The sequence below is a fragment of the Microcaecilia unicolor genome, chromosome 10, assembly GCF_901765095.1.
Source record: "Microcaecilia unicolor chromosome 10, aMicUni1.1, whole genome shotgun sequence".
Classification (NCBI taxonomy): Eukaryota; Metazoa; Chordata; class Amphibia; order Gymnophiona; family Siphonopidae; genus Microcaecilia; species Microcaecilia unicolor.
This window is the reverse complement of record NC_044040.1, coordinates 189,038,565-189,051,942: the sequence shown is the minus strand read 5'-3', so window position 1 is coordinate 189,051,942 and position 13,378 is coordinate 189,038,565. Positions and strand designations below refer to the sequence as shown.

Below are 13,378 nucleotides of genomic sequence, written 5' to 3'. Positions count from 1 at the left end.
TTGACCTGGGTTCTTGTTTTGAGTGAGCCTGAAAGCTAGGGATACCCCAGTCGTGAGAACAAGCAGCCTGCTTGTCCTCGGAGAAAGTGAATTGTACATACCTGTAGCAGGTGTTCTCCGAGGACAGCAGGCTGATTGTTCTCACCTACCCTCCCTCCTCCCCTTTGGAGTTGCGTTTTCATCTTTTGCTTGTCATTCAACTGGCGGGAACGGTCGCGCACGGGCAGGAAGGCGGCCGCGCATGCGCGGTGGGCGTGCCCCGCGTGCGGACCGCCCGCGAAGCTTCTTCCGGTTGGTGGGGGCTGCCGCGGACGTCACCCAGTCGTGAGAACAATCAGCCTGCTGTCCTCGGAGAACACCTGCTACAGGTATGTATCATTCACTATCTGGGAGGGGGAGGAGGTCTCCAACCAACAGCCTAGTAGAGAAGCAGAGTTAATGGAGTGTTTGGAGGAAGGGGAGGCTGGAGAGACAAACACACCAGGTTTGGAGAAACCAGTGGACATGGACTGTAATTGTACTTTGGGGCAGAGTTGCAGGGACTGAAAGCAGTGGGTGGTCACGGGAGTCAATTAGCTGTGTTGTGGGCGGTGTACCACCCAAGCGGAAAGACTTTTAAAACTGAAACCCAGGCTGTTGAACTGGGGGAGAACTTGGATTTAAAGGGAAGTTTTTTTCTTGTTGCTTTATTTTGGAAACTGAATGGGACTTTAACCCCTTGAACTGAGATTTTGTGGAGGAGGGGAAATAAACTGTTTGGAACTAAAAGCTGTGTTGTCTGGAAGGACTTTGTTTGTGGACTGCTAAAGAGAGCCTACCACCCCTGAAGGGATTACAGTTATTACAGTGTGGAAGGAAAAAAACACTTGGAACCAGAACAAAATCTTCTAAATTCAAAGTTCTCATTTGCATGACCTGCACTGCTCCCAAAAAAATCCTCAACAAGGGCGCCCATAATCACAAAATATTACAACCTGCAGTGAATCAACCGGTTCAAAGCTATGTCGTAACAATTACAGCTATGCATTCTTACGGTCAGTCAGAGACTGTTGTCACATCTGTTTTATTCCCTATCCTTATCCCCTCTTGTACTCCTTGTGGGAATGGTTCTGTCCAATTGAACTGACATTCTTCTTCTTCTCTTTGTTTTTAATTGTATGTTATAAACTGCTGTGACCAATTTTGTTGCACTAGCGATATATCAAGCTTTTAAATAAACTATAAACCATTAACCTATTGTTTTGTTCTACAGGTGGAAGTGGAATGGGATAAAATTAAGGCCAAAATTGAGATGGAAATTGCTAAAGAACGTGAGCGAATGTCAACTAATTCATCTCTGTCAATGAGAAGCAGTATAACTTCACAACGCTAAACCTGCTAATTCCGATGTACGTAGCCACCATTTTTGCTTTTCAAAACCCATTCTTTAATAGTAAAACCTAGGGATCAAATATCAGCTGATTTAAAGAAAACTCTTTTAATATATTTGATTTTAGATCGAGTAAAAAAAAAAAGGCTAGGCACAGGAATATTTTTAACTGCTGTTATATATTATTTCCATTTTTTGTGGTAACTACCAGTTTAAATATAACAGGTAAATATTGCAGCCATTGTGTAATTTCAGATGACCATAGTGGAGATTAGTATTTAAATGTGTATTTACCTATACAGTTTCCTATCCAGCTTCTGTTAGCCATACTTCAAAAGCAAATTAAACCAATGAAGTTTTGTGGCTGCCACTGAACTGCTCCATAGTTAGAGCAATGTCTACTCTACTTTAGTCAAATAATTAATACATTTTAGGAGAGCCATTCTTTTATATTAAATGGAAAAAAGAATAATAAATGGTGTTAACATTCTGTTCAGTTAAATACTGTTTGACCTGAGTAGCTTTGTCACACCCCTACTAGGGATTTCACATTAGGAAAAATCATTAATTCTGTCATTATTGATGTCCCAATTAAAGCTCGTAAGGCTCGATTTACTAAAGTGCACTACTGCATTCGCACTCACTAACGCCATTACCATTCATTATTGGTAAATAGGTTCCATTGCATAAGATGGGACCTACAGTAAATATCACTCAGTAGTGCCTTTCAGCAAATCCAACCCTTAATATGTAAATTTCATCTGTCCTTTTATTCACATTGAGAAACTAATTTTAACACTCCTCATATTCACCTCAAATTTAACTACATTAGACATAATTTTTTTTCTTTTCTGGTCTCCATATCACATATAAAGTTTCTTTGAATGACTCCCATCACAGTTTTCAAACTAGATAAACCCACAATGAAATGTCAGACTTTTGGCATCTTCTTTTTCTTCATTATCAGTCATTGTACCATGTTGATCTTAAAGGCTGCATAGTAATACAGTAGATGGCAGCAGAAAAATACTGTCTGCCCTGTCCAGTCTGTTTATCTGCTGTGACCCACACTTCCAAGGATACATCCCAGCCGTCAGTTACAGAAGAAAGGACGGACATGGTCATCATTTAAAAATAATAGGGTTTTTCACTGCATGGCTGGTCTGCACAGACACTTGTAGAAGGATGATTTCCTCAGCAGGGATCTGATGACATAATGATGTTTCAGATTTGCTTGAACTCATTAGAGCTATTTAGATAGGTCTTCCTTTTCCTCTGTGAAATTTTACATTCTTCTTTTTGGCTTACATCATGCTTGAATTGTAAGCTACATCTTCAGTAACTTTGATTCATGCTTGGAATCATGTACCTAGACCTAAATAGCTTTCAGTTTTTCTGTATTGCCTCAGGCCAAATGACACACCTAAAGAGGTAGTTGCTAGTTATATTAACCTACTAGTACAGAAGCCAAGCAGTGACACAAAAATAGAGCCACTCTCAGCAGACATCCTATCCTTGCACTGGATTTTACATTTTGTACTTAAGCTTAGTAACAATTTATTTCCCTATCACCCCTCCAGATGCTTGGGTATATGCTCTCCTGCCAAGAGAGAACTAATGGATTATGTTATCAATATATATATAGTATTCTGTGTTGCCTAGAAACAGCTAGTATATTCTCAATCTCCAGCAGTTGATAGGTTACATATTCTGTAGTCAATTAAAGGATGAGCGTTTTAGAGTCTAAGGCACATTTAGAATTTTCAGTGATTTGTTTTTGGGTGCCTTGGGTGTTACATCTGGGATTCCTAGCCTCCCTGCCCACACCCGTTTTTTTGAGAGGTGTTGTGTTCTGCCTTGGTTCTCCTCTCCAGTTCTGGGAAGAGGTCCTTGATTTCCTTTGTTGTTGGGAGTCCCTTCAACAGACATTAAAAAAAAGTAAAGAGGGTTATTTATTTCTGCATGAGTCTGGTTAGATTACCTTCCCTCTGCTGCCCTATTCAGGCTTTCTTGGGACTCCGGGGGAAAGAAAGATTCCAGGGGAAAGAGTGTTTGCTTCACCCAATATCAGTTGTGTGTCCAGGTGTGCTGCAGCAGCCTTAGCTGTGTTAATTTGAGCTGTTTTTTGGGGCCTATACCAGAGCACGGGCGGCATTGTAACTGCAGCTCTCAGCAGGCTGCCAGAGTGTCTAACACTTTCTGTTCCAATTATGCTAGGAGTTCATCCTCCATGTTTTCTTCCCCTTTATGGTGGATGGGTCATAGTACAGCTGAAAGCCTATTTGTTCTCCCGATGAGGTCGAGGGGTACAAATGTTATTGATGGTCGGGCTTTCTTAGAGATTTTTCCCTGAATTTATATTGCTTTTGCACTACGCATTTTGTTTGAAGAGGGAAGTGGTGCAGTTTGGGGACCCTGCCATACTATTGATTTCTGAGGCTCAGGTCCCAACAAAGAAATCAAGACTGGTACCTGGGCTCTGAGGTCTCAGGGGACTCTCCCAGTTTGGGAGAGGGGGAAGACCCTTTAGATGTTCAAAGAGACCTAGTGGAGATTGGTTAAACGAGGAAGCAGTACTCCCCTGGAGAGGATTACTCTGTAATTATTTATTTATTTATTTATTTATCTATCTATTGGGATTTATTAACCACCTTTATGAAGAGATTCACCCAAGGTGGTGTACAGCAGGTACAGTTTAACAGCATAGTAAAATGACCAAGTATAAACATAAATACAATAAATCAGTGGTTCTCAAACCTGATCCTGGAGTCACCCCAGCCAGTCAGGTTTTTGGGATATCCACAACGACTATTCATGAGAGAGATTTGCATGTAGTAGAGGCAGTGCATGCAAATGTCTCTCATGAATATTTCATTGTGGATATCCCAAAACCCTGACTGACTGGGGCGCCTCCAGGACCAGGTTTGGGAGCCACTGCAATAAATGAAGTAAACTTGAAAACAGAAAATGAAACCTAATAATAGGACTACCATGAAACAGGTACAAAAATATACATTAGAATATTCAAATAACATGGCTACGATACTATTGGTTTTCTACCTTACAGCTTACCATATAGCTAAGGGGCTGAGTGCAGATATATAGATGGGGACAAGATGCGTGGTGTAGAGTCAGTTGGGATAACTAGATGGGTGGCTAAACTATAGGCAAGTTCTTTGTACGGTTAAACAAGATATAAGGAACTGATCTAAATTACAGTGTATATTGCAAGCTAGTCCAAGTGGAGAATGAGTGTATAGTCAGTCACCCTATGTATTAAAGGTTTGGGAGAAGAGCCAGGCTTTCCCAGCAGAATGAGTTACCCACATTGATTATTTAGGCCCTCAAAACTTTACAGATTGCTGAGGAAAAGCTCGTGGACTCCACTAAAAATAGACACCCTCTTTGGCAGGGTAGAGATTAGGACCTGCACTAAAGCTTTCCTGGTTTACCCTGCCATTCAGGAAATGATTTGTGCAGAACAGAATGTCCCAAATGCAGAGTTTAGAGTCGGTCACTCTATGGCTAAGCTCTAGCCTGTTGTACCTGAGGAAAGAGAATGATGGGACCTCTCTAAAGTTTCAGCAGTCACTAAAAAGATGATAATTCCAGTAGAATGTGATGCTGCATTGAAAGATCCTCAGGATTGTCACATGGATGCTATTTTAAAGCAAGCTTATGAGGTCTCTTCCCTAGCCTTGCTTGCGGCTGAGTGTGGTCGTTACATGGCTAGGACTTCTTTTAGGTCATTAGAGCAGTTACCACAGGATTCAGCAGACAGGGTTTAGTGATGGATTGGTTGGATATGGGTTCTACTTGCCTGGTGGACACTATGACTTAGAATGTACTTCTGCCAAAGGTATCACATTGTCAATGATGAGAAGAAGGTTTTACTGGCTCAGAAATTGGTCAGCATCCAAGGCTGGCTTAGTAATCTCTTTGGAGAAGTTGATGAAGAGTCTGGATGATATCAAATGCCAAGACTCTTGGAAGACTGGGGACATTCTTCCTCTTGGGGAGCATGCTCCAGGGGATATTTTAGACACTCTAGAAAATACAGACCATATAGAAGAGCCAGGCAGAGGTCAGTCTTTTTTGTGGTGGTCGCAGAGGTCATCAGGTATCCAGGTGAGGTGTTTTAGGAGCTGCTTGTATGCAGCAATGAGGCCTTGGGGATCCACACTCCGGTAATTCTCATAGGGGGCGCAATCTTTCCATCATTGACCACTGTCCCTGAGCAATCATCTAAAAGAGCTATTCATTTAGCACTGCTAAAGTTTCAGTTGCTTCTTTGGGTCAAAGTGGTGCAAGTGTTTTCAGACAGTGCAACAGTGGTGCCATATGTCATTCTCCAAGGAAGAACAAAGATTCAGCTGGTAGCTCAGGAGATGAACCTGGTGATGTGCTGGGTGAAGAGGCACCTGTTAGCTCTATCTGCATCTCACATAGTGGGAGTAGAAAATGTTCAAGCAGATTTTCAAAGCAGAAATGCCTTGGATCCCGGTGAGTGGAATCTGGCAGAGGAAGTCTTCGACTGCATAGTCCAGTGTTGGGGGTCAATCAGTCATGGATCTCAAGGCCACCTTTCAAAATGCAAAAGCTGCCAGGTTTTTCAGTTGTGTTCAGCTGTGGTCCATGTCAGGTCTCTTTTACATGTTCCCATCCTGGCCCTTGTTAGGAAGGGTCATTCAGAAAAAGATCATCGGGGTCTAGTGGTGCTTGTAGTTCCAAATTGGCTGATGAGACAGTGGTATTGAGATCTTGGTCTGTTATGAAGACCTTTATAGGCCCAGAATAGATGCCTCCTTCAGCTGTGATACAGCAATATCTAGAGGGAATACAACTACCTCGAATGATGCCGCAGGAGATCTCACAAGCTATATATGATCTTCCTAATGGCAAGGCCCTCGATGGGTTTACCAATAAATTTTATAAGTGTTTTGGGAAACATCTTGCACCAGTTCTCCTTCAGGTTTTTAATTCCTTCCAGGCTGATATGACGTTGCCCCATTCATGGTGTTTGACTGCAGTCACCCAAACCAGCAGAAGATCTTATATACTGTAGTTCCTATCGTCCAATTTCCCTGCTAGGGGGGAACTATAAAATCTTTACTAAAATCCTGGTGGACTGTTTACAAGTAATGCCCAAGGTAGTGCATCCGGATCAAGCAGGCTTCATAATGGGATGGCAAACTTTTAACAACATTAGGCGTGCTCTCCATTTAATTCAACAAGCTCACCAAGATAGGGCCCCTGCACTACTGCTTTCAGTTGATGCTGGAAAGGCTTTTGACAGGGTGCAGTGGCCCTTTCTGTTTGCAGTCCTCCAGTGGGTGGGGATTGAGGGTCGATATTTGGCCTGAGTACATCTGCTTTATAATCACCTGTTGGCCTGTCTTAAGATCAATGGAGGTTATACAACACCTTTTGAGTTGCATAGAGGGACTCATCAGGGTTGTGCACTCACTCTCCCCTTTACTTTTAGCACTTGCAATGGAGCCTCTGATCTCTCATGTACGATTGGATTTGGGAGATAGATTGTGGGGGTCAGGTTCACAAGATTTTGTTTGCTGATGACATGCTGTTGACACTGAGAACCTCAGGTTTCATGCCAGTTGCAGGACTATAGGGCAGTTTCGGATTTCAAAGCGAATATGTCAAAATCGGAGATTTTGAACATGACAGTTCCTGCCTCCCTGGCCTCCCACTTGCAAAATCAATTCCCCTTTCACTGGGAACCCTATTCTATTAAGGTTTTAGGGGTTTGTCTTATGGCCCACTAGTCTACTCTCTATGATGCCATCAACCCCACCAAACTTCTGTCTTTGATGAATGATCTTAATCGCTGGGATGGGTTGACTATTTCCTGATTTGGACGAGTTCAGGTAGTCAAAATGACCTTGTTGCCTAAGTTGCTTTATCTTTTTATGGCATTACCAATTTCACTGCCCAAGGGTTTTATAACTAGGTTGAATCGTAGGGTGTTTCACTTTATCTGGCAGAAAATACCACCTAGGGTGAGACGGTCAGTTTTATGTGAGTCATCTATTCGGGGTGTTATGGGAGTCCCTCATTTTCAGCACTATCACACTGCAGCACAACTTTGCATCATCATTGAATGGGTGGGGGGCACCTCTGCTAAACCCTGGATTCAAATTTAACAGTCTTTTTTTGGGGACTATTTATAGGCACCCCCTGGTTGTCTGAGGGGAGGTTGAGGGGTTTGTTTTCCACACCCAACTATACTTGGGCACCCCCTCAGGATTTGGCACCAGGTGCACAAACAGTTTTTCCCAGATAGGCACTACTACTTATAAACAGCTATTTTATATGCCTGGGATTTCAGGCTGGCCAGGTGAATCCAGTGTTTGGGCATTGAGCGCGTCAGGGACTGCGCTCCTTGGGCCAACTGTGGGAAGCAGGGGAGTTTGTCTCTTTTCAGGACCTTTAAGAAGAGTATGACCTGCCTGAGTCTAATGACAAATTTGGGATTATGTACAGAGAAAGGCACGAGAGGGGTTGATCCTAGAAGAGACTCACCTGGAGCATGCTGTGAGGGGAGAGGGTAGGGTGGGAAGGGGTGTATCTCAAGTTTGTACCAGACGTTGCTAATGTTTACCACTCCTCTGTCTCAGTGTAAAGCACGATGGGAGGCTGACTTGAGAGAATCCAACACTCTACAATAGTGGGAAAGGAGGTTTCGGAAATTGTTGAAGGTGTCCTTGGCAATGCCTACGATGGAAAATGGATACAAAGTTTTCTATAGGTGTTATTATACCCCATTGAGGCTGGTGTATATATAAAATGGGTTAGGGGCATTGTTGGCGTGGCTGTGGCTCCCCTGGGAACTTTTTTCATATATGGTGGACTTGTCCTCTAGTGCAAAAGTATTGGACCTGCTTTAATCGTGTCTTGCAGATTCGTTATTCTTTCAGGATGGCCTGCTGTCTATTGAACTTCAGGCTAGTATGAGTTAAGCCGGAATTTCATAAATTGGCAGCGTCCTTGTTTACGGTTAGCAGGATTGCTTTGGCTGCCCTTTGGAACAAGTCTACACTTCCGGTTGAGGATCAAGTGTTGCAGAGATTGGACTATATGTATCAGATGTCCCGTCTGATGGCCGTCTGGTTCGGATTTGCCCTTTTCCTCATGTGTGGGACATATACAGTGTTTGACATGTGCAGGCCACTTCTTTGCTAGCAACAGTGACTAACCACTAGGATCCCTGTTGATACCACTTGTTGTGTTGTTATAGAGGTTTGATCATTGGGCATTTGAGCTGGGGGGGGGGGGGCAGCGGATATTTTTCAGTTTTCTTTTTGATATTGCATTGTGTATTGTCTCTTGGAAATGTTCAATAAAAAGTTGTAAAACTGAAAATAAAAAGAAACTCTGCTCTTAAGGATCTTAGTTTGAAGACTGTGCTTCTGAAGGTGATGCATTCGGTGAGAAGAATTTCAGAGTTGCAGATAATGGGAGCCAATAGTGTTTTTGTAAGAGAAAGTGGTTTTCCAGCTGGTTCCTTCCTTTCTTCCTAAGGTGGTTATTCTATTTCATCTTAATCAATCCATTTCTTTGCCAGTCTGTAGACAATCACCTTAATCAACCTGTTTCTTTTCCGGTCTGTACACAATCAAGTGATGGCGATAGGCATGGACATTGTCATGTTGGATGGTCACTCCATTGTTACTTGTCAAGAACCAGTGAGTTCAGGAGATCAGATGGGTTGTTTGTCCTCTTTGGTGGTCCTAGGAAAGGTGAAGCAACTTCAAAAGCTGCAGTGGCTTCTTAGATTTAAATAGGCAATTCTTCCACTAATATTTTGTCATGCAGACCAATTCCTTCTATTCTTAAGGTTCATTCAGCTCAAGCTTAGGCATCCTCATGGATGGAACACAATCTTATTCCACCTCAAGAAATTTGCAGACCAGCCACTTAGATGACATTGCATTCTTTTGTGAAGTACTTCAGGTTAGATGTGCAGGCCAAACAAGATGCAGCTTTTGGGCCTTTCAAAGTAGACCTGTGGTTGCAGTTAAAATGTACTTTATCTTCAATATTTTATTAACTTAGACTACACAGGGCTTCAAGTCAGCATTTTTTTGTATTTATTTGAAGCCCTGTGTAGTCTAAGATAAGTTAATAAAATGTTGAAGACAGAGTACATTATAACTGCAACCACAGGTCTGCTTTTGAAGGTTTTGTATGTCGATGATAAGACTTTGAGCTCACTGAATTTAAATTGGAGCAGTTTGAGGCTTTTCCCTTCCATTTTTAATATTACATATAGATAATGCACTTTTAATAGTACCTGTGTGAAGAAAAATATTTTGTTCAACTAGATGGTGGAGTATATTGTGAATTTGTACTTTATGTGACTCCACATACCTTCTATTGGATCACTTAGTGGTAATTCATTAATTCTGTGTCTCCACCTGCTGGCAGAAGAGCATATACCTAAGCGTCTAGAATGGTCTGGAGGGACTGAAGGAAAGAAAACTAGCAAGAAAGAAGGGTAAGGTGTTGAAACCTAATTTACCATAATGGGCAAAAGGTTATAGTACTTTCCAATTTAGCTAAGCCAACACACAAATAGAAGTGTTTTTATTGGAAAGATAGGAAATACTCAGTAAATTGGTGGTAAATTTGGAGTGACGTATCATTTTCATCTAGAGCAGTGAACTGCAAAGTCTATTTACTAAGCCTTGTAAGCTTGTCCTAACAGTTAACATGGTACCTTGGCAGTTAATGTGCGCTAATTTCCACACTAGCTTCCCAACACAGAAGAAAGTGGGAATGAGCATAGAATGAACCTTACAGTTAATGAGGAGGTATTGACTATGCCTCAACCATAAATGTGACAGATAATGTGGCACAGTTAACACCACCACAGTTAACACCACCATACAGTTAACGTATGGTAAAGAACTTTTCTCTGCATTAACTGAATGGTAGATTGTTGAGAATGCCCCCAACTGCTGATACAAGTTTTGCGGTTATGTTAAAATTGGCCATTAACTTTTAGTAACTGCAAAATCTTACTGGGTTCTAGTAAATAGGCTGCTGCATGTATGAGAACTATCACGTCTAAGGAGATTTCAGATTCTATCACCTCGAATGATGTTGAAGTCTCTTTAGATTTGTAAAATTAAAAGATTTGTTTTCATGAAATGAAATATTTTTCTAGGTTTGTGCTAGCCTATCCTTATTTATTTATTTTAATGGATAAAAATTAATATTTTATTTTTGTACTACTGAATGGAAAAACATTGAAATTTATGTTGGAGGAAAAATACTAAATAAAGATATTAAGATTCATGTATAATTTGTCATAAACCTCAGTATTTCATATAGGGTATTAGTTCATCTTTGTTTATATTCACTTTTCTAGATTACAGACTTTAATAGTATTTTAGCAGTATTAGATACTGAATAAGGGAATAACAAATTAGATTTTAAAACTATTTGACACCTGAAGGCTTTGTAATAGTTGGATTAAGATTAAAATGTTATCAAATTAATCTTTTAGTGTATTAGGCAAGACCACATATGGTCAATAGCACAGCATTTAGGTGTAACTATACACTTTCCCTTTAGGATCATAATGTTCATTGACCCACACTGAAAATTCTATAATATCAACTTGCACACCGGTTTCAGGCAATTAGCCAACATATGGGCTATGGTACTTTTATTGATTTTTAATTCATATCCTGTGCTTGTATAGACTACAATATACAGTTATATGTTTACACATTTTTATAACACAGTAAACAAGCACAAAAAGGCCTTCAGGAATTGAACAATTAAGAGTCCTTTAATCAAAAGACCCGACATGGGCTGTGTTTTGGTGCTCATGCGCCTATAAACTCTCTCAAACAGAACTGTAAATAGAATAGCTTAGATGCTAGACATTGACTACAGAAGACAAGTTTGTTTGAGACGTGGTTTTTATTTCTTCTTTATAGCATCTAAGCTATTCTGTTTACAGTTTTGAGAGAGTTTATCTCCATTTGACCCCTGACACAGATGCATGAGTGCTGAAACATAGCCTGTGTCAGGTCTTTTGATTAAAGGACCTGATTCTTCCATTCCTGAAGGCCTTTTGTGCTTTTTTTTCCTGTGTTCTGTCTATCTTCCTTTTTGGACCCTCTCTTTTTGCTACTTGGTCTACACATTTTTATACATTGAAGACATTTATTTTATATAAATTTGTTATCTATTTATTAAAGGTTTTTCACCTCATAATTGATTAAATGTAATTGTTTAACATTTTTCTGACATATCTATGTTTCTAGCATCTCTGTCTTGTATTTTTAGTCAGTTAATCTTAGGATTTTATTTTGTGGCCCTCCTTTGCTCCTTACTACAGGGTTAGTCACTCCTGTGGTACATGAATTACACATCTTGCAATTAACCTGATAAGCTGCATTATTCATACTGCCCGGGAGTATAGGGGCACTAACCCGAGGACCAGTGCTTCCTGGCCACATATTAAAGGGGTCAGGCATTAACAGGAGTGATTGCCAGTTGCTTCTGTCCTTCTAGTACAGGGTTTAAATGGTGCCGGACACCCTTAAACATCAGCTTGACTCTTAATAGTGGTTCCTCAAGACTACCACTAGGGGTCACCAGCACCATTTTGAACCCATTTTTAGGAGGGGCAGGAGCGACTGGCGATCACTCATGCTTTGGAATTCCTAGGCACCAGGGGTTTGAACAGATAGGCCTTAGAGTGGAGTGGGGTGGGGTGTTGGTGCATATTGGAGGATGACTGTCTTTGGATGGAAAGGGGGAGAAGACTCTTTTAATGCCTGTCCCCTTTAAGATGCAGCCTAGGAGCATTGGTTAGAGGCTTGGTGCTCCCAGGCAGAGAAATAACTCCAGCTTTGAGCTGGCTTTATTTTTCCAGGAATAACGCAGTTTTCAGTTTTCAGCACAAGCTACCTTATTATAATTTTATAATAATGAGGTGTTTTGCATGCTGTGCATCTTATTATAGTGTATTTCATAGTAACTTAAATTAATATGCATTACAGTAATATAACTCACATTATTGCCACTTAATAAAGGGCAAATGACTTGTGTTATTGCTGTAATGCACCTTAATAACTACCCAAGTTACATGAAAAGTGGACTACTTGTATGTTACAGACTGCAGAGGAATCTAAGTGAAATTGTATGTAATATTTCTTATTCAGATTTGGATCATATTTTTTAAATTTTGTGTTTGATATTTGTAAATCTTTTTGATGGCAATAAAAATCTTAATATTTCTTAATTTTATTACCAGTTATTTCAAATAAAATACATTTTATATTATTTGATGTGTTTCTTTACATAATTCAGATAATAAAAAGAAGATAAATTCTTTGAGTAGTTTCAGTATTTAATGCATGTCTTATTGGATTCTTTTCAAACTTAGTTGTGCATGAGAGTTTTGGAACTTATATGGGTTTGAAAGTATATGAACTAAATCTTATTTGTATGTTGGTGTGGTAAAAGAGATATATCACATTTACAAAGAATCCATTCCAGTACAGCTTCCAAATCTCTTCTTGACTGCTAATCATTTGGAAATACATTTCTCTTTTCATTCATTCATTCAGATTTGGTCAAACTTGAATGCCGTATAAGAAATTTTATACGTATTTATGCATTGAGCTGCCTTGGCAGAATTATAAAATCAGCCAGACTAATAGTCAAAATTGTGTGCATGTTTCTCAATTTCGTTGCTTCAATTTCCCTTTTCATATATTAAATGTTATTTTAATAAAGCAGCTGTTCGTACCATTTCTCTCTTATGTATGCTACATTTTAACCATCTTCATGAACTTTCAGATATTCAGTTCATAGCTTTGTACCGAATATTTATATTTGATGTGGTACTGAATATTCGTATTTGGCCGAATAGTAATTTAAATTCAAATACGAATAATTCAGGGCTCTACTATGCTAAATCCTACTGAAATAAACACGATCTCTGATTTCATGTTTCTTCTTCTATGT

At 40.1% G+C, this 13,378-nt stretch overlaps 1 protein-coding gene across 3 annotated transcripts in view; it reads left to right on the top strand.

Annotated features, from left to right (window-relative positions):
• The window catches only part of IFT80 (intraflagellar transport 80), a 176,815-nt gene extending 164,165 nt beyond the window's left edge, over nucleotides 1-12,650 (top strand). For 2 of the 3 annotated variants that reach the window (XM_030215942.1, XM_030215945.1), the window contains exon 20: nucleotides 1,253-4,011. In XM_030215942.1, the coding sequence (XP_030071802.1) occupies nucleotides 1,253-1,372 (120 nt within the window). In that variant the 3' untranslated portion in view covers nucleotides 1,373-4,011. Of the gene's footprint in view, nucleotides 1-1,252; nucleotides 4,012-8,287 lie in introns of those variants that run through there. The other variant, XM_030215943.1, reaches the window with a different exon arrangement.
• The last annotated feature ends 728 nt before the right edge of the window (nucleotides 12,651-13,378 follow it).